At 46.1% G+C, this 20,607-nt stretch overlaps 1 protein-coding gene across 3 annotated transcripts in view; it reads right to left on the reverse strand.

The window, feature by feature from the left end:
* LOC147604233 (putative RNA methyltransferase At5g10620) overlaps positions 1-19,897 on the reverse strand; it is a 32,167-nt gene extending 12,270 nt beyond the window's left edge. The window contains exons 1-5 of one of the 3 annotated variants that reach the window (XM_086795390.1): positions 19,746-19,897; positions 19,617-19,663; positions 19,379-19,521; positions 19,207-19,273; positions 17,197-17,274 (exon numbers count right to left, since the gene is read on the reverse strand). In XM_086795390.1, the coding sequence (XP_086651516.1) occupies positions 17,197-17,274; positions 19,207-19,273; positions 19,379-19,521; positions 19,617-19,663; positions 19,746-19,863 (453 nt within the window). In that variant the 5' untranslated portion in view covers positions 19,864-19,897. The remainder of the gene's footprint in view (positions 1-17,196; positions 17,275-19,206; positions 19,274-19,378; positions 19,522-19,616; positions 19,664-19,745) is intronic. The other 2 variants (XM_086795387.1, XM_086795389.1) reach the window with 2 other exon arrangements.
* Positions 19,898-20,607: the final 710 nt, after the last annotated feature.

Here is a 20,607-nt window from a genome sequence, read left to right on the forward strand (position 1 = left end):
TGTTGGAATTAGGGTTGCAGGAATGCACACACAACTTCAAGAAGATGAGGAAGCTTGAGCACAACACAGTAGTGTATTATGAGTGCCTAAAATGAAAGATAACAAGCCCTAGAAGATAATGGGCGTATATACATGACATAAGTGACAAAAAGCACAAAATGTGGCCCACAGCCTAGATAAAAGAAACAATCCAAGTCCAAAGTCCAAGCCTCAAGGTGACATGCAAATAGTAAGGAGCTATCATGCATGGCTACTGCCAATGATGCCATCAAGGAGACTATTATCTATGTCATCCAAGAAAGCCATATCATCAAGACCAACATCTGCAGCATCCAAATCTTCAATCCCATCCTGACCAGGATCTGCAAGTCCATGTGTCTTCTCATCATCCGAGGACTCCTCATCAAGCAATATAAACTTCTCTGGTTTGGGAGAAGCCATATCACCAAGCAAGCGCAAAGTAGCCCTTACAAAAATCAAGTCATTGACTTGTTTTGTCCCAAATTTGTTCCTCTTCTTGGATGCAACATGGCCGAACACACTCCATAGTTGATCAATCGGAGAGAAGATTGCACCTTGAGACAAGATCCTTACTGCCAATGATTGAAGCTGTGGTGTACGAGTCCCATAATCCTCCCACCATAAAGCAGCCCCTATCTTAAACCTATCTCTCTGTGCATCAGCCGATCCAAACCTTCCCAACTTGCTGCGATAAAATCCAAGTTGGTCTTTCACCAACCTTCGTTTATCTGCATCACGAACCTACCTAGAAAGCACTGTCTCCCAATCGTCCATCACCTCATCATCGGCCTCTTGTCCACATTCTTGGAACTCGGGATCCAAGACATACGCAGCAGCATGCATAGGAGAATGATAACCATTCCATCGTGCTTCACATAATTCTCAAACCTCTGCATATTTCTCATCAGACATGTCCATTTCTCCTATTTTCTCGATCATTCGGTCAGCCCCCTCATAAACCTTGCCAATGCATGGCTCCCGTCCATCTACAATCCGCATCAAGCGCATGATCGGCTTCATCATAGCATTGATAGTGTTGACTTCATCCCAAAATGTGAAGTCTTGTAGGTTCTTGCAACCTCTATGCCGGCCCTTGACCGAGAAAGAGCACATCCCATCCACTCATTGCATACAACCAACTGCTTCAAAGGCAAGTGCACTTTGGATAACCTCTTCATCATGAGAAAGTTATAACCAAAGCGTGTCTCTAAGTACTTCAAGAGATCCTTTTTGGGCGATCTCTTGCGGAATTCATTCAAAATAAACTGATGGTTTTGAATGAAGCTTATTATCTCCTTGCCTTTTTGAATGTGTGGATCAACCCATGGCAAGCTGCCAACATCCTTCAATAAGTTGCTCAAACAATGAGCAAAGCATGGACTAAATGTGATATGCGGATACCTGTCTTCAAGCTTAAGACCAGCTGCTCTATTTGTTGCCTCACCATCAGCTAAGAACTGAATAACATTCTCTGGTCCAACTTTCTCAATACCTTCGGCCCACTCTTCCACAAGCTGATCTGCAGTTTTTCCGGTCCCAGAAGCATCATGTGAGGAAATGAATTGCATTCTTCCTCAAGAATAAGCAACCATGCCATGAATGGACCTTTTTCCAGTGTCACTCCAGCCATCTGCAATAAGTGACACACCATTCTTTGCCCAACTTTCATGCACAGACTCTAAAGCACATTCAATTGCAGCTTTCTCCTTTTGCAACAAGGTGGTGCGTAGTGTCTCGTACGTAGGAGGCTTGTATGTTGGGCCATACCGTGCAATCTCCTCGACCATTTCAATGAAATATGGAGACCTGGCAACATTGAATGCTGCATGATCATGATAAAAGAACCTTGCAACAGCTGCATCTACCCTCTCTTTCTTGCGGGGATCCCAAGCTGCTCCCAAGGTTTGCTGCTTGCCGGAGCTTGGACCCATAGACTGCGAATCTTGGGAAAATGCAAAGCTCCCAAGTCCTCCATACTGTTGTCCATCTCCCAAGTGTACATCTTCCCCATGTCTACTGAAGTAAGATGCATCAATTGCCGGTTTCTTTCGTGCACATGCTTTCTCCTCTTCACTTGGGTACTTTGCCAAAAGCTCTCTAGGTGTTGTCCCTGGGCATTTGTTTACTTGTGCTTTTTCATTGCTTACATGGCATAGATGTGCTCTCACACGAATTGCTCCTCCTGACTTCTCTTTGTTACATTGCTTGCATTTCCATCGTGTTGCACCTCCCTTAGATGAATACCTTTCTAGCCTTTCAACCTCGTCCCACCAAGTAGCATTCGAAGCCGATCGCTTTAAACCCGAGTAAGCAATGATTTCTGCAAATTCGGACAAAAAGTTGACTAGACTTTCAAAGTTAACCATTACAAAGAAATGAGTCCTTTTTTTGTCTATTGTTTAATGGGGAGAGACTGTGCACTCCAGATTGTGACATAGGTAATTTTTAAAACACCAAAAGGCAGTCGGCTGGCTGTCTATAGGCCATAGGACTGGCCGACAGCCCCTTCCAGCCGGGGCCCTCCTGGTCCCTGGGGGGTGGTTCTACACCTCCCCCATGCCCACACTAATAATCTTGGGGTAGCCCTATGGGCTGGCCCTCTCTACATGCAAAACCTACATGCCCATTGCCTACAGAGAGGTTTGACATCCATTAGCAAACCAGATACACAGAATATTTGACATCATTCCAAAGGGAGACTTGCAGCACGGACTGGCATTGCTTCATGTGCAGGACAATGCACACCTGACCTTGGACGCATAGAGTGGAACCCTGGCTGACTCGTCTTGGACTGGGCTCACATGCGACCAGTTTTCACTCCAGGTCGTGCACCTTGTTCAGATATGTCCACGTGGCATATAAGTGCGCGATGCACGTGACAATATAAGCATGGGATTTGCCCCCAATTGTATCATCTCATTTTTCGTGTATTCTGGGATCTTGGCTGCACCTACGGTGTGCCTCGTGCTGCCTACTCCAGCTTTGTAACCACCTTTCGGTGTATATGATCATCCTTCAGTTTCTGTGCATCCTGTATTTGTGAACTTTAGTTCTCTTTCATTGTTTGGCACTTTGTCATTGCAATCCAAATCCTCTGTGCCTCCGTGCACTCCCATAAGCAATGATAGACTATGGTGGACCTTGGCATTCCACTGAAGGAGATCACCAAGGGGCACTTCCAGTCGGTAGCCTTCAAGAAGGGAGTGGATTAAGGGTGGTAATGGTTTTGGGATAGGTGACAGTGCTTGTCACCAACGTGGACATTTCTCGATGAAAGGGGTCTGTTGGACTCCAGGGCGTCTAAATATTTGGAAAGTACAAGCTTTGGGAATGGGGGATTATCTTGTATACGAAGGATCAAACTCCTAAAATCTAGGAGAGTTCCTATTTTTGGCCTAACTCCGATGGAAATTCTGTTCACGTCATTATGTCTGGAACTGAGCAAATACCAACAGTTGCCAAAGTACTTATGACAAATGGGCTACCAGTTGGGATATTTTTAGAGATAAAGTTCATGGAAGGACCCATCTCCTAGATTGGGACATGTGGCAAGAAAGTGGACCAAAGTGAGACAAGTGGCCTGACACTTGTTAGAAAGTGGATCAAAGTGAGACACGCGGCCTCACGCTTGTCACTTCAGTTATTGTGTGGCTCTCCACTTGTCATTATAGCCTTCTCTTGCCATTTTAGCTCATGGGAGGCCCAAATCTATAAATTGGAGCTCTCTCTTCATTTGGAGAGGCTCTCTTGTTGCACACTAGTCTCTACCACCGTTATAGGTTGCCCCAATGATGGCTACTCTCTTTCTCTCTCTCTTGAAGGCTCCCCATGAAGAATACCGGCTGTTGGGGACTATTTTGGAGCATAGTAGCAGGGGAATCCTGTTTCCCCCCATGGGGAACGGTGGAACGCATTCCCCCATGGCCAGCATGAAGGGAACGATGGAAACGGGGGTCAGGAACGACGAGGTGGTGAAATGTCCGTGGAACGCCAGGGAACGGTCGTGGAACGCCGGTGGAACGTGAGATTGAACGTTGGGCTGCCATTCCCCACGTGGGAACGATGACGTGGATTTTTTTTTAAAAAAAAATAGAAGCCCGACGCCCGTACTGTTGTCGCATTTCGCCCGTCGCTTTTTGATATTGCTGTCGCCTGCTGCTGCAGGCCCTGCCTGCCCGTACTGTTCTGTACCAGGCAGTACATCTAGTCGACCTACAGCCTACTCCAACTGCCAGCCAGCCTTGCGTCACCCCAGCCTCCAGGCCCCCAGCCCTTGACGTGTACAGTGTACACTACATTCTACTACAGTCTACAAGTCCACAACAGTAGTACACTCAAGTTCTCAACACTGTGCCTGGTACCAGCCTGCAAGCAGCAACAATGCAACCTGCCTGGGCCCTGTGCAATAGAGTGATCAAGACTCAAGTTCAACAGTTTACATCTTTACAAGGCAAGGCAGCAAGCTTTTCTCTTTCTTCTCTCTCTTTCTTTGTTTGAACAGGCCCTAGAGGGACTATCGGCCAAGTGTGGGACAGCCCACACAGGCTGCCCATGCTGCCCAGTAGTCCATGCGCAGAGTGGCCAGCCCACTTGCATAGTGTGAAAACATTTAAAAGGCATTTATGGCTATTTTGCTGGTCGTGAGCATTTTATGCTGTTGGCCGACTTCAGTCTATTGGCTGACCAAGGCTAGAAAAGGGTATATATAAACCCAGCCAAGAAAACGATGGGATCATTTCATCATTCACAAAGTGCTGAAGTATCTTAAGGCCCTAGACAGCCAAGGGAGAAGCTAACGCAAGGATGAAAGCTGAAGGTCAAGGGCAGGGGTTTTACCTCAGCCAAGAAGGTCAAGTTTCAGTCATTATTTTCTGATTTGCATCATTCTAATAAAGTAAATACACCATTCATGGTGGGGGCCCTACAGAGGGTATTCGGGACCCTATACTGTGTCCTCTTCTCCCTCTCTCTCTCTCTCTCTCTCTCTCTCTCTCTATTTTCTGCACATATACTTCAGTTTTGTGCGTTATGTTCATCGTGAAAGATTGTTAAATTGTGAGCATTGAAGTTACCGATGTCGTGCATCCCGCACTTGGATGCCACGTAGACATATCTGTACAAGAAGGTGCAGGACCTGGGGTGGAAAACTAGTCCCATGTGAGCCCAGTCCGGGACGAGTCAGCCAGGGTTCCACTCCATTCGTCCGTGGTCAAGTGTGCATTGTCCTGCACATGAAACAAGGCCAGTCCACGCTGTGAGTCTCCCTCTGGAATGATGTCAGTTTCTCTGTGTGTTTGGTCTATGGCCAGATGCCAAACATCTGTGTAGGTTGCATGTAGCAGGGAGTATCCCTTAGGGCTACCCCAGAAAGGGGATTATACCCCATGTTTGGGCAGGGGGTATGCCTTAGGCCACCCCAAGGGGCCCATGGCCCTTGCCCACCAGCCCAAGAGGGCTTGGCCAGGCAGCCAACTTGCCTTGGGCCAGCCTAGCCAGTTGGCTAGCCCATAGGGCAGCCTGGACAGCAGCCCACAAAGGCGGCCAGGCCAATCCAGCGGTTTAGGTGTGACACATGGGACTTTTCAGCATTTAATGCTAATTAACAAGTCGTGGAGAGAAAAAGTAACCAGCTGACCAGCATCTTTTGGGGGTATAAATACCCAAGGCATAAATCAGTCCCATCTATCTCATAATTCACAAGGTGCTGGAGCTAACTCAAGGGCCAGGACAGCCAAGAAGAAGCTAACGCAAAGGGTGAAGGATTGAAGGTCAAGGGCAGAGGATTCTCCTCAACCATGAAGGTTCAGGTTCAGTCTTTTATTTCAGATTTTGCATCATTCTAATAAAAGCAAATACACCATCCGTGGCGGCGGCCCTACAAAGGGTATTCGGGACCCAATACTGTGTCCTCTTCTCCCTCTCTCTCTCTCTCTCTCTCTCTCTCTCTCTTTTCTGCACATCTATATTCAGTTTTGTGCATTATTTTCGTCGCAAAAAGTGTGCTGATTTCAGAGCATTGAAGTTACTGATCTCCCCCGAAGCTTCTGCATGTTACAGTGGTATCAGAGCCGACTTCAAGTGTAAAGATTCAGCAAGAAACCAGAAATTTTTTCTCGCTCGTGTGGTTTGTTTTCAAACTCCGGTGGACCACCCCTTTCGGAGTGACTCCTGTCCCTCGAAGGACGGTTGGTTTTCAACCTCCAAAATCCTCCGGAAGTCTCCCACACACACAGTGGATGGTCAGCAGATTGCGCTCCGGAAAGGAGGTGCATTTTCCTACTATGGCGAGCTTCGACGACGAGAGAGACCAAGAACCTTGGGACCAAAGTGCACCAAGCAGCCCAGCTAGGGCATCAGGCATGAGTGTTAAAGAGATGTTCCAACAGATGATGCGAGCAATCGTAGACCAGAGTTCCAAGTTGAAAGAGCAGAAGGCGCAGATACTGGCTCTGGAAGAGCGCACCCGTTCTCCAGCTCCGCGTTTTCCGTCTCCTCCCCCCTCTCCTTCCGTTTCCCAGATTCCAGATCCTCTACACAAGGACCCTCTCGAAGAGTCACGACCGCAGCCGAGTTCGATGCTTGAGTTGCAGATGCGTGCATTGGAGATTCGACAACACGAAAATGAAGCCATGCGACGCGTGGAACATGAGCGATACCTTGCGTCTTTGGACACAAGACTGACACCAACGTCTTCCTCAAATCATTTTCCCAAGAAAATGAATTTCAGTAAGTATAATGGTAAACTCGACCCCACAACTCTTTATTCATGGTTGCATCAATTTGAAGCTTACTTTGCCGCAGTTAGAAAAAATGATACTGACAGGGTGATCTTAGCCAGTTGGTACTTGGAAGGTGAGGCCATTCCTTGTTGGACCCAGTGGGCTCATGCCCACACCAGATTAGGTATGGCAACTTATGTTTGGGACGAGTTTGTCCGCGACCTTAAGCAGCGGTTTCTACCACCCCATTACCTTGAGCGACTCGAAGACGAGTTTAGGGGAACGCGTCAGAACGCACAACCAATCCTTCAGTTTGCCAATAAAATTTTGAAGTTATGTTCGCAGTTAGGCTTATCTGATATACGGACAAGAAAGGGCAATTCCTGTATGGCCTTGACACACAAATCCAGTGGGAGGTGCGTATGTTTAGGCCAGCCAACTTCGAAGACGCACTCTCGCTTGCGCAGAGTGCTTAAATGAAGCACAATGGTGGAAAGCCCAAGACTTCCCAGCTGGCTACTCCCAAGGCTACCACCTCGGGGGGAAAAGACCAGAACCAGATGGAGTCTTCCCCAGGACAGAGAACGGGAGCCTCTAGCTCCAAGAACTCAACCAATGCGCCAAAGCTTACTCCAGACCACAAAGCGGAGGCAGGCAAGACTGGTGGCAGTTGAGTGCTGAAGAGATTGCTCAGTACAAGAAGGAGGGTAGGTGTTTCTTTTGTCATGCAAAAGGACACACTTCTCGGGAATGTCCTAAGAAGACTACCGCTCCAAAGACTGCCGCTTCAGCCTCCACGGCTCCAATGGTGAGCCTAGCTCCCACATAGACTCCAGTGGCTGTCCCTAGTTCTTCGAATCCCAATGCTTCGGTTGGAGCAATCATTAGCCGAGAGCTCGAAGACGCAGACGGGCGCCCATGACCAGGAGTATGAGCGCAACAAATTGCTCAAGACCTTTGGCTACATAGGTGGCCAGAGAGGAGTTGTCTTGTTTGACAGCGGCAGCACGGAGAACGTGGTCACGGAATAGGCCGCTTGGCGTGGCCGTTTTGTCCTGACTTCGGTGGACAAGCAAGTTGAGGGTTTTAGCACAGGCATGACGACGAGCGTCATGTATGAAGCTCTTGGTGCTAAGTTAGTTATTCAGGGCATTGAGTTTGTGCGGACATAATTTTGGGCATTCAGTGGTTTCACAAGTTCCTTCCTGATGTCAAGTGAAACAAGCACACTTTCCAGATTAATCGGAATGTGTCAAACGCCCTAGTGACCATTAAGTGCAAGCCAGGAATCCCGAACTTTCCGCTCATAAGCCACTTGCAGGCTAAACGAGCAATCAGGAAAGGCGCACATTGTGCAATGATTTACATCCAGACTACCCAAACGGTGGCCAGTGCTTCCGAGAAGTATTTGGCTCAAGACGAATCAAAACCAGATATCATTGATGAAGCTGAAGTGATGGTTCCAGAACAAATCCTTTTGCACCGCTTCAAGCATGGCTCAAGCCGAAGGCAAAGACGGTTCCTCACAAAGTTTCAGGACCGAGGGACCCACGAAGCAATATGGCTTGACAAAGAGTTCTTCAACGACTATCCGGCGTTATTGACGGATTATTTGGAGGATATGCAGCTTCCGTCAAGTTAAGCAGAAGGGGATGTCACGTACATCCCACATTTGGATGCCATGTAGACATATCTATACAAGAAGGTGCAGGACCCAGGGTGGAAAACTGGTCCCATGTGAGCCCAGTCCGAGACGAGTCAGCCAGGGTTCCACTCCATTCGTCCGAGGTCAAGTGTGCATTGTCCTGCACATGCGTCCAAGGTCAGGTGTGCACTGTCCTGCACATGTAACAGTGCCAGTCCACGCTGTGAGTCTCCCTCTGGAATGATGTCAGTTGCTCTGTGTGTTTGGTCTGTGGCCAGATGCCAAACATCTATGTAGGTTGCATGTAGAAGGGAGTATCCCTTAGGGCTACCCCAGAAAGGGGATTATACCCCATGTTTGGGCAAGGGGTAAGCCTTAGGCCACCCCAAGGGGCCCATGGCCCTTGCCCACCAGCCCAGGAGGGGCTGGGCAGGCTGTCGGCCAGCCCAAGAGGGCTTGGCCAGGCAGCTGACTTGCCTTGGGCCAGCCCAGCCAGTTGGCTAGCCCATAGGGCAGCCTAGACAGCAGCCCACAGAGGCGGCCATGCCAATCCAACAGTTTAGGTGTGAAACGTGGGACTTTTCAGCATTTAATGCTAATTAACAAGTCGTGGAGAGAACAAGTAACCAGCCGACCAGCATCTTTTGGGGGTATAAATACCCAAGGCATAAATCAGTCCCATCTATCTCATAGTTCACAAGGTGCTGGAGCTAACTCAAGGGCCAGGACAGCCAAGAAGAAGCTAACGCAAAGGGTGAAGGATTGAAGGTCAAGGGCAGAGGATTCTCCTCAGCCAAGAAGGTTCAGGTTCAGTCTTTTATTTCCGATTTTGCATCATTCTAATAAAAGTAAATACACCATCCGTGGTGGGGGCCCTACAGAGGGTATTCAGGACCCAATACTGTGTCCTCTTCTCCCTCCCTCCCTCCCTCCCTCCCTCTCTCTCTCTCTCTCTCTCTCTCTCTCTCTCTCTCTCTCTCTCTATTTTCTGCACATCTATATTCAGTTTTGTGCATTATTTTCATCGCGAAAAGTGTGTTGATTTCTAAGCATTGAAGTTACCGATCTCCCCCGAAGCTTCCACATGTTACGACCGATTCGACCCCGAAGCTTCCACATGTTACATTGGTATCAGAACCTTCTTCAAGTGTGAATCCTTGGAATGGATTGGCTCCACAAAAATCAAGCTGACATTCACTGTCACAATGGAGCCATTTCCTTCCGTGACCTTCACGAGAACAAAGTTCAAGGAACTGGAATTTTCGGATCCCCAGATCTGCAATTAGTAAAAGCTTCTAGGTTACTAAAAGGACTTAGAAAGAAGCAGCTCATTTATGTTGTCAAAATGAATCCGGTAGACACAAAGTTAAAGGCTAAAGAACCAAAATGGTTAAGTGAGTATGATGATTTATTCCCAACAGAGCTAACTGAGATGCCTCCGATTCGGGAAGTACATCATGAGATAGAATTGACCCCCAGAGCTCAGCCAGTAACCCAGCGCACGTACAAAATGCCAGTCCTTGAAGCCATTGAACTCAAGGAACAGCTTAGGCAGCTGTCAGTCCAGTAAAGACCCTTCTGGCCACAATGGTTACAGGTCCGCTTGGCCTTCAAGGCATCAAGATCCGAGTCGAGCTCCTGCTCAAAAGACTTCGCCTGTGAAGACTTCCCTTTGCCCTTGTTGTTGTTGTTGAGGCCTTTCGACCACTGGCCAATCAAAGCCTCAAAACCTCCGCCTTGTGGAGGATTCAGAAACCGCTCTTCCCAGTCCAATACTATCGGCACAAGCTCCTCCCATGTAATGGTACTGAGCCTCCCACTGGTGATCAAAGAAGAATAGAAAGCTCAGTACTGACAGGATAGATGAGACAGCAAGGTGATGTCCATGTCCTCTGATGATATCTCCGTCCCAGCCTGAAGAACCTCCTGTTGAAGAGCTTGGAATTTGTTGATGTGCTCTCGTATCGTTGAAGACTTTGCAGGATTCATCACTCACATCTGCACTTCCAAGGAAATCCTCCTCATGGGCGATACCCGATGTTACCATATTATAGTAGTGATGTGTGTGAACACACTTAGGACCGCCGGGGCACTTTTTCCCTCACTAGGAGGTTTTTTCCCCCGTGCATTGTATATACGCCCATTATCTTCTAGGGCTAGTTATCTTTCATTTTTGGCACTCATAATACACTACTGTGTTGTGCTCAAGCTTCCTCATCTTCTTGAAGTTGTGTGTGCATTCCTGCAACCCTAATTCCAACAATTGGTATCAGAGCAGGCTTCCTTCTCCCGGGCAGCATCACCGGCACCTGCCGCTTCATCTCCTGCGATTGCAACGAGGTTTCACGAGCGTCTGCAGGTTAGTATATGCCGTGGGAAAGCCCGTAGGGCTCGGTCGTTTCAGAATTTTGATCTGAAGTCATTTCGCCCTCCGTTTTTGCATTCCAAGTACTGCGCAGGCAAAATCGTCCTACTGTGCAGATTTTCTGTCAAGATTAAAATCTGCAGGACAGGTGCCCATTCGTCTGTTTTGGGCTGTGCTATATAGCACAGGTCGATTTTATACAGGTTTACCTCTTGCAGACAGCATTTACATCTAGTAGTACAGTCATTGGCCATGGCTGACAACAATGATGTATTCCGCATGTTGGCTGCTGAGGATAAGTTGGATGGCACCAACTATCCATTGTGGGCATATATGATGCGACATGTATTGGTAGCAAAGGGGTTATGGAATATTGTGCAGGGTATTGATGCACGTCCTATTGTGGCTGGAAATGCTGCAAACACATCAGAAACAGGTACTGTTGATGATGGTGCAGGCACAAGTGCTGTAGCAGCTGTTCGAGAACCACCACTTTCAGCAGAGCAGATTCGTTGGGATGGTAGAGATGCGCAGGCTCATGCCTTGATTGCGCTGTCTGTCAAACGTACCATTATCCCACATATTCGCTCCTGCAGGACTTCTAAGGATGCTTGGGATGTACTTGCCACATTGTATCAGGCAAGAAATGAGGCTCGTGTTGCTTACCTCCGAAAACAGTTGGAGAATGAGCATATGAACGAAGGTGATTCTATGGATAGCTTTTTGACAAAGATCAAGGATTTCAAAGAGCAGCTCATTTCTGCAGATGAAATCCTGTCAGACAGTTCACTTGTGCAGACTGTTTTGAATGGTCTACCAGATTCTTATCAGGGTTTTGCTTCCACTCTTCGCTTGATGATGAAAGGCAATCCCAATGCCTTATCATTTGAGGAGTTAGTTTCTGTTTTGCTGCAAGAAGACCAGTCAAGGCAAAACAGGAATATTATGCGTGTCGCAGATCAAGCTTTCGGTGCTAGTCAGAGAAGCGGGAAAGGTAAAGCTGGCTTTTCTTCTAGTAAGCAGAAATCTGCAAATGCTGCGCAACCAAAGAAGGAAGACAAAGATGAGAAGAAAGGTGACAAACAGAAGACATTTTGCAAGTACTGTAAGGGAAATGATCATGTCATCAAAGCGTGTCCTAAGCTGGCTGCGAAAGAGGCTAAGAAGAAAGAGGCTGGTATGGCTGTTGCAGATGCCTCTCCTTCTAACAATGAATCTGCTAATGTTGTGCTAGATACAGAATGGGCATTCAATGCGCAGTGCAGTTATGACCCATCTTTGCATGACACATGTATGTCTGCAGTAGATTCAGATGTATGGTACTTTGACAGTGGTGCCACTAAGCATATCACCTCGCAGCGCAGTTTATTCACTTTCCTTGAGTCTGCTCCCGCAGGGAATACTGTCACTTGTGCCAATAACTCCTCTTATCCCGTTAAAGGAGTTGGACAGATTGTGCTGAATGTTGCAAATGGCAACACCTTTACACTTTTTGATGCATTGTATGTGCCAGGGATCAAAAAGAATCTGCTGTCAGTCTCCGCATTTGCCAAAACAGGTTTGGTTGTAAAATTTGTGGATGACAGATGTACTGTTCATGATCTCTCTTGTGGTGACATCATTGTAGCATCTGGTTCACTATGTCGAGGGCTGTATAAGCTCAATATGGATGGCAAATGTGTAGAGGATTCAGCATGTGCTATTATGGATACGCAGGCTATTTCAAATGCAAAACTGTGGCATGCACGTTTTGGTCATCTGAATTTTGCAAGTTTGCTGCGCCTGCAGAAATCTGAAATGGTGTCTTCTTTGCCTAAGCTTGAGGCACCTGTCAAGCATGTTTGTGAGGGCTGCATATTGGGTAAAATGCAGCGTGCTTCCTTTCCCAAAGATGGATCAGTGAGAGCTGAACGCAGATTGCAGCTTGTTCACAGTGATGTTTGTGGACCCATGCAAACTCCATCATTTGGAAACTACCTTTACTTCGTGACTTTCATTGATGATTTTACCAGGCATGCATGGGTATATCCTTTGAAGGCAAAGTCCGAAGTGTTTTTGTGCTTCAAACAGTTTTTGGTTATGGCTGAAAATGTGTCAGAAAGTAAGATGGGCACCCTCCGTTCAGATCGAGGGGGGGAGTATATGTCTTCAGAATTTAATGCATTTCTGGCTGAGCGTGGGATAAAACACCAATGTACCGTGCCGTATACACCACAGCAAAATGGTGTGGCTGAGAGAAAAAACAGGTCTCTCATGGAAATGGCAAGATGTATGGTTAAGAGTCAAAGTCTACCACATGGTTTTTGGCTTGAGGCTGTCATGTGTGCCACTTATGTACTAAACAGGTGTCCCACCAAAGCATTACAGGTTGTCACTCCATATGAGGCTTGGCATGGCCGCAAGCCATCTGTTGGCCATTTACGTGTTTTTGGTTGCCTGGCATATGCATTAGTGCCTGTGCAACATCGCAGAAAATTGGATGACAAAGCTGTCAAATGTATTTTTGTTGGATATAGTGCTGAGAGCAAAGGCTATCGTTTGTATCATCCACAGACAAAGCGCATTTTGGTTAGCCGTGATGTTGTATTTGTGGAAGATGCAGTTCAGCCCTTGGTTTCATGTACTAAGGAGACAGATATCAGCTCACGTGATGTCTATGATACATTGTTGCCTCTTTTCAGTGGTGCACAGTCAAGTGCAATACCTCATGAGGCAGTTTTTCAGCCTATGCAGGTTTTAAATGATGGCACAGATCAGCCTATATCTGATGCAGATGTGCATGATGCACTTGAGGATGAGAGACAAGAGATTGAGGGCTCTAGGAATATGCCTAGATGGCTGGTGCAGACTTTGCGTGACAGCAAGTTGGATGCCCCTTTGTCTACTCGCACTCGTTCTGGCTCTCATGGTGCCTCTTATGCGTCAGATTGTTATGCATTGGCTGTTTCTAGTATGTGCGATGAAAGTGAGCCTGTTTCATTTGATGAGGCACAAAGTTCAGAAAATTGGATGGCTGCTATGCAAGCAGAATACGATGCTATTATGAAGAATAGTACATGGTCTTTATGTGACTTGCCCCCTGGCAAGAAGGCCATTGGCACTAAGTGGGTATACAAATTGAAGCGTAAGCCTGATGGCACAGTGGATCGCCATAAGGCTAGGCTTGTTGCAAAAGGTTATGCTCAAGAGAAGGGCATTGATTTTGATGAGACTTTTGCTCCCACATGTCGTATGACCACTGTTCGTAGCATCTGTGCATTAGCAGCTCATAATGGTTGGAATGTACATCAGCTGGACATAAAGACTGCGTTCTTAAATGGAGATTTGCATGAGGAGGTGTATGTATCGCAGCCTCGTGGTTTTGTTCAAAGAGGGCAGGAAAACAAAGTGTGCAGGTTAAAAAAGGCTTTATATGGTTTAAAGCAAGCTCCACGAGCTTGGTATGAAAAAATACATGCATATTTGACTGCACATGGGTTTCAGAATAGTCCAACAGAAAGCACTTTGTATGTTAAACGTGTGGATGGTGTACATCTAATCATTGCTCTCTATGTCGATGACATGCTGCTCACAGGACCAAATGAGAGTCATATTGCTGATTTTAAGGCTGATTTGAATGCCTCTTTTGAGATGTCAGATTTGGGGCATTTGCATCATTATTTGGGGATACAATTTAAGCAGTGTGATGGAGGTATTGCTTTGTGTCAGACAAAGTATATTGAAACATTGTTGCGGAGATTTGGCCTTGAAGACTGCAAGCCTATTGCTACTCCAATGGAGACAGGTTTGAAGTTGAGTCTTCATGATGCTGGAGATCACTTTGATGTCACACTCTATCAGACAGCTGTTGGTTGCCTCATTTATGTATGCATTACGAGGCCAGACATTCAGTTTGCAGTCTCACAGGTGAGCAGATTTATGCATAGCCCAGGCATTAAGCATTGGCAGGCAGTGAAGCGTATCTTTCGCTATTTGAGTGGTACTCGGCATCTTGGGTTGTTTTATCCCAAGGGGGGATCATTGCCGCCAGATTTACATGCTTTTTCAGATTCTGACTGGGCTGGTTGTTATGACACACGCGTGTCCACGAGTGGTTTTTGCTTCATGCTTGGAAGCTCATGCATATCATGGTTGAGCAAGAAGCAGCCTACTGTGGCCACTTCTAGTTGTGAAGCTGAGTACAGGGCAGCTTTCACAGCTACGGTTGAGTGTGTGTGGCTCAGACGCCTTATGGCTGATTTGGGTGTTGGGCAGCCATCTTCACTGACAGTCAGAGCGCATTGGCAGTTGCGCGGAACCCAGTGTTCCATGCTCGTACGAAGCACATTGAGGTGCACTACCATTATGTCAGGGAGAGACTCTCTGCAGGAGAGATCAGTTTGGCTTATGTGCCAACACAGGATAACCTTGCAGACCTTTTCACAAAGGCTCTGCCTCGTGAGAAGTTCGAAGCTTTTCGCAAAGCTTTGGGCTTACTCCCTTTTGTGGATTCGTCCACATAGCTAGACACTTCCCTATACATGAGTGCTAGCTCTTGTTCACCGCATCACTCCAGGGGGGATTTGTTACCATATTATAGTAGTGATGTGTGTGAACACACTTAGGACCGCCGGGGCACTTTTTCCCTCACTAGGAGGTTTTTTCCCCCGTGCATTGTATATACGCCCATTATCTTCTAGGGCTTGTTATCTTTCATTTTTGGCACTCATAATACACTACTGTGTTGTGCTCAAGCTTCCTCATCTTCTTGAAGTTGTGTGTGCATTCCTGCAACCCTAATTCCAACACCCGATTATACAAAGAAGTCAAGTGCTGCCAAATCCATCGAGCCAGCGTAATGTGTTTGATGTGGTTGATCACTTGGGGAGTGCAATTAAGGCATATGAAAGAACGAACACGGGCATTGACACATCCCACAACTGTGCCTGGACCTCCCGCTCTTTCTTGATGGACAGTGAAAGCTCCTCCTCCTCCTCCAACTCTGGCCTTGGAACTCCAACCACAATGAAATTAGCCAAATCATAAGACTCCAAGACATACTCCATCATTACCTTCCAAATGCCATACTTGTTCCCATCCAACTGTCGATCCACCAGGAACGTCGGGAGAGTGGGGATCTTCAAATGTTTCTCTACCATCTCGGGGGTTCACATAGTCTTGTGAAGGGAGGCAGGGTGGGAAAAAAAATATGAAGAAGAGGCTGCACCTCAATGCAAGGTGGCTGTCCAACAATGATACCGCCTTCTACCTTCTTCTCCACGTCCCGTACAGCCCAAAAATACTCCAATCAGCACCAAACATAGCAATTCGGAATGCTCTCACTGTCTCCAAAGCTTCAAGCCACATGGGGCTCCGATACCATGTCAGAATGTGCAACGGAAATGGGACAAAAACAGAGCAGAATAGAAGCGCAGAAATGCTAGAGGGAGAAGTGTTGTATAAACTCTACTATATACACAATATCCAGTACTAAACAAGTGTGGGGGGGGGAGTGTGGTGCATATACCACCTAGGGCTGCTGGTCGGCCAGTGTAAAACAAGCCGACAGCCCCAAGAAAAGCACATGACTGGAATAATAACCAGTCGGCCAGCAAAGACACCAGTCGGCCAACAAATAACAAGTCGGCCAGCAACAAGATGAGTCGGCCAACAGATAAACCGGTCGGCAAACTCCTACGGCCGACTAGGGAAAAAACAAAGCCCCCCCACGACTAGCAAAGCTGGGGAAAATATGGACAATGAGGAAAAATGGAGAAACTCATACACGGGCGGGCACACCCATAACACTAGCCCTCACTCCCTATAGTGTAATATGGTACAGACAGAAGATGACTGCTAACAGGACTAAGGGCTAGCAAGGATGAGGTCCGGCATATGTGTACATGTACACACACACACATATATATATATGTACATGTATGTATGTGTATGTGTGTGTGTGTGTGTGTGTGTATTCTTTGATTGCTTTTGAATTTTAGCTGTCTCATAGTTGAACAGCTAGGCTTGTAACTTACCTCATGTTTTCTGTATTCTGATTGTGGGTTTTCTCCCCACTTGGATGTTTCCCACTAGTAATATAACGTATTACAAAAAAAAAAGTGTATATATATATATGCAGATGTATATGTATATATGTATGTATGTAGTGTGTGTGTGTGTGTGTGTGTGTGTGTGTGTGTGTGTGTGTGTGTGTGTGACGTTTTCATCAATATTCTTAATTGTGATTCCTCAAGGATCCCTGCTAAGAGACCTCTTCCAATACTCATCAAAAAGCATGGCGTCAATGTCTGCAGGAACTCCTTTGAGATCTTCAAACACCCTCAACCAGATCTCTCAAAACATGCCCAGACTTTCACATTTTATTTGCTCACCAGGGTTAAGCATTCATGGAGTATTCTAAGCTACTACAAAAGCCATAGAATTACCAAAAACGGTGGTGTACCTACCCTACCCCCAGCATCCTCAATGAGTGATGCAAATTGCTCCGATGTTAACTGCCGTCCTCGTTCATCAAGGAGAACTACCTGTGCAAATTTTATTAGGACACAAATCTAAAAAAAGCTGAGCAATTCTTTCAAAAGTAAAAAAGATCGAGCCCTTTCTAAAACCCTCTATCATTGATTGAAACAAAAGGAAACAAAATATTTGATTAGAAAAACCAAGACGTCAAATACAACTACCAAATTCGTCAGAGCTTACCTATGAAAATGTTGCGATCGTGTTTTGTCACTTTTGCAAAGAGAAAGAGTTTCAGTTTGATCAACAAATTAAACACTAAATCGTTCAAAAAGTATATTGAACTACATTGCCAGAAAGAGAGAGAGAGAGAGAGAGAGAGAGAGAGAGAGAGAGAGTTATACTAAACATCTCCTAAAGACCCAATGGGTCGATGAGACCAAAGTGATACATGGCTATCCATGGTATGTCTCATCATGGAAAAGAAAAATAAAACAAGTACAAATAACATAGCTCTCTCAAAGTATCGGCCATACTCAGTAATCCCATGCTCGACATACTTGAGAGAGGTGTGCCCTCCACTGCAGGATGATGTGCCCTACATGCTTCATATTCTCATGTACTCCATAATGAGAGACTCTTACAAGTCCCATACTGTCACGGTACGTGGAAAGCTAGTGTGATGGCAATGGAGCATGTCCTAGAATCTAGAGCTAGTGGGAGGATTGTGGTTGGTGTCCACGGGCTAGCGACGCCAGGGACGTCGAAGCGCACAAGCACATTCCAAAGTGACTCCTCGAGGATGGGATGGAGCTAAGGTATCCTGTGGTGGACCTGCACATCTACTATGCCGATATCCTCTACCTGGGGGGGGGGACAAGGGAGCAAGGGAGAATGAGAGTAGAAATTTCATTTCTTCTTGTAGTTTACAATATGTGATCTAGTGGTATAGTTTGAAAACTTGACTAGTTTACTACTCTTTTAAGCTAACCACACATGGAACAATTTTTGGAGAGTACATGTAGGTCTTTGTGCTTCTAGCACTTACATCCATGGGCTATAACTTGTTACATGTATAACATCAATATCTATTATTTGATTTTTAAACCTTAAAGAGAGGGTACTTGAATTTCATAATTAGGACTCATATGCTTAGAAAGGGATATAGTTTATTTTTTAGAAAAACTTAAATAGGAGGTTTTTATGAGTTTCGTGCACGCAAGTGATGTCCCCTTTCTATGGAAAGTGAATTCTCACGCAGTGGCCATAGATTTAGACAGTTCCTATAACAAATATATAAGTAGTTGTCAGATGTAGTTTGAGTTTCCCATGTTTATTTCCAAGAGTGGAAATGTCTTAGGTGGAAAAGTATGTTATGTACCTAGTACTAATCCTCGAGATTAGTGACCTAATCTGACAAGGTTAGGAGAGCCCTAGAATTAGAAGAAAGTAGGCTAATACGGGCAACTAAGGTTATTATTGATAAATCCATGTGTGCTGCCTAATTATAACGGTTTGGTTATTTATAACAACAATGGACACTATATAAGTGAAACATGGGCTATTATTGATGTAGCCTCACTTTTGGTCTAAATCTTGACCAGGACTACAACCACAATTGTGGCAGAGCACAGATAAGCTTACCTATAGCCTCTATGAAGCACATGCAGCTGGTGGGATTGCCAAGCTATCACGCATGGATCTATGGGAGTCAGACCTTGGCCCCTGGCTAAGGGGAGGTTCAAAGCATAGAACCTATGGTTGGGAGGTGAGCTAGCTTCTACCCCTCTTAGGGAATTTGTACTAATCACGTGTGTTCTGTATTTAGGAGATGGGTGTGTGTGTGTGTGGGGGGGGGGGGGGGGGGGGTAGTATCTGAGATGACCTTTTGCCAAAATAGATACCTTTCACAAAGGGCCACAATGGCTATATAACGCTTCCCAAAAAACAAAAACAGAGTCCCTCCAATGATTTTTATTGGGCTAGGTAAGAAAGTGTACCCAATCTTTGGAAGAAATGCTCCGTAGGACCCTATCGCCCTCAGCTTCAACCTGGGCATTCACATCACTTCACCCATGATCCATCTCAATCAAAGCTTGTGTATCCCATAATGGACATAGAGAAAGGCATGAGCCATGTGGACACCATAGTGAGGTTGAGGTGTGGTCATACCTGGTATCGGTAGGATTAGAACGGATTTGCACATCCTCCACAAAACAGTATCTCCTCAGCTTCTCAAGGTAAGATAGAGCTATGGTGTCCACACCATCTTTGCGATTCTTCCCCACGGAGATGATCCGGATGGGCACAGGCCTCTGTATAAACCCACCAAAATATTTGCAGGAAAGATGGGTTCATGGGAGCTGAATTTGATGACTGTTGTAAGAAACAATGAGGTAGTGAAGAGTACCACAGAACGGGCATGTTTGAGGGTCTGCCCCTTCTTCAAGTAGGCCTCTGGAAATTCAAAGTGGCAACAGACGTCAGTGTTCCAAGGAGAGACTAAGCTAGGCGAAAAAATGATTAGACAAGGACTCACCACAGCAAAGAACACTTCTCCTTGGTGCCATTCGCCATGCGCATGATGACGACGACGACGACGACGATGGTGCGGCGTGGAGAAGCGCAGGTGATGCCATCGTCGTCGTACCATACATTTTCTACTCGAGGAGAGCGCAAGGATTCGAACCCACAACCTCACCCCTTTTTTAAAAACTCTAGGAGATAATCGTCTTTTGTAGTCTATGAAGAGGAGCAACTAGGGTTTAATTGCACGGTCCATAACCACATAACCATGGTTTGAATCACAACAAAGAGCCTTTATAATTGCTAAGATGCATGGGACCTATAGTTCTTAATCCAATTTTAGGATTAACAAGAGATACCGCCATTATCTTTACATCAAGAAGTCACGGTAGATACACGAAAGGATCATACATTCAAGATATGAAGCAATAGTGTCCAAAGCTACAACTTGGACAGGCGCCCGTAATGGTGTAATGGAGTATTTATGGTAATTTTTGCTTCAAGAGCATGTGGTAGCAAGTTAGGATCAAGTCCTAAGTGATGTACTTCATGGATATATAATGAGAGTAGCCATTGTAATAATATTAGGCCTCTTATGAGCTTAAAGTGCCCGGTCGGCTATAGTTTAAGTGAGTGTGAACACTTATGGCCATGTATATAAGTAAATTTTTCTCATAATACAAGATACTCTCCCATTGTGCAATTGAGTCTTGCTCTTGCTAATCTCTCTTCCTAATGCATGCTAGTGAGTGTGTGTGAGTGCAGTGAGGTGAGAGGAGGGACGAGGACCAGTAGTGCAACGCGACGATGTAACAACGTTCATGGGAGATGCGGTGGAATTGCTTCTCAAGGAGTTGTAAAGCTTGGAGACCTCA

Source organism: Cibotium barometz, chromosome 62 (assembly GCF_041138505.1).
Source record: "Cibotium barometz isolate CiBa-2024 chromosome 62, ASM4113850v1, whole genome shotgun sequence".
Taxonomy (NCBI): domain Eukaryota; kingdom Viridiplantae; phylum Streptophyta; class Polypodiopsida; order Cyatheales; family Cibotiaceae; genus Cibotium; species Cibotium barometz.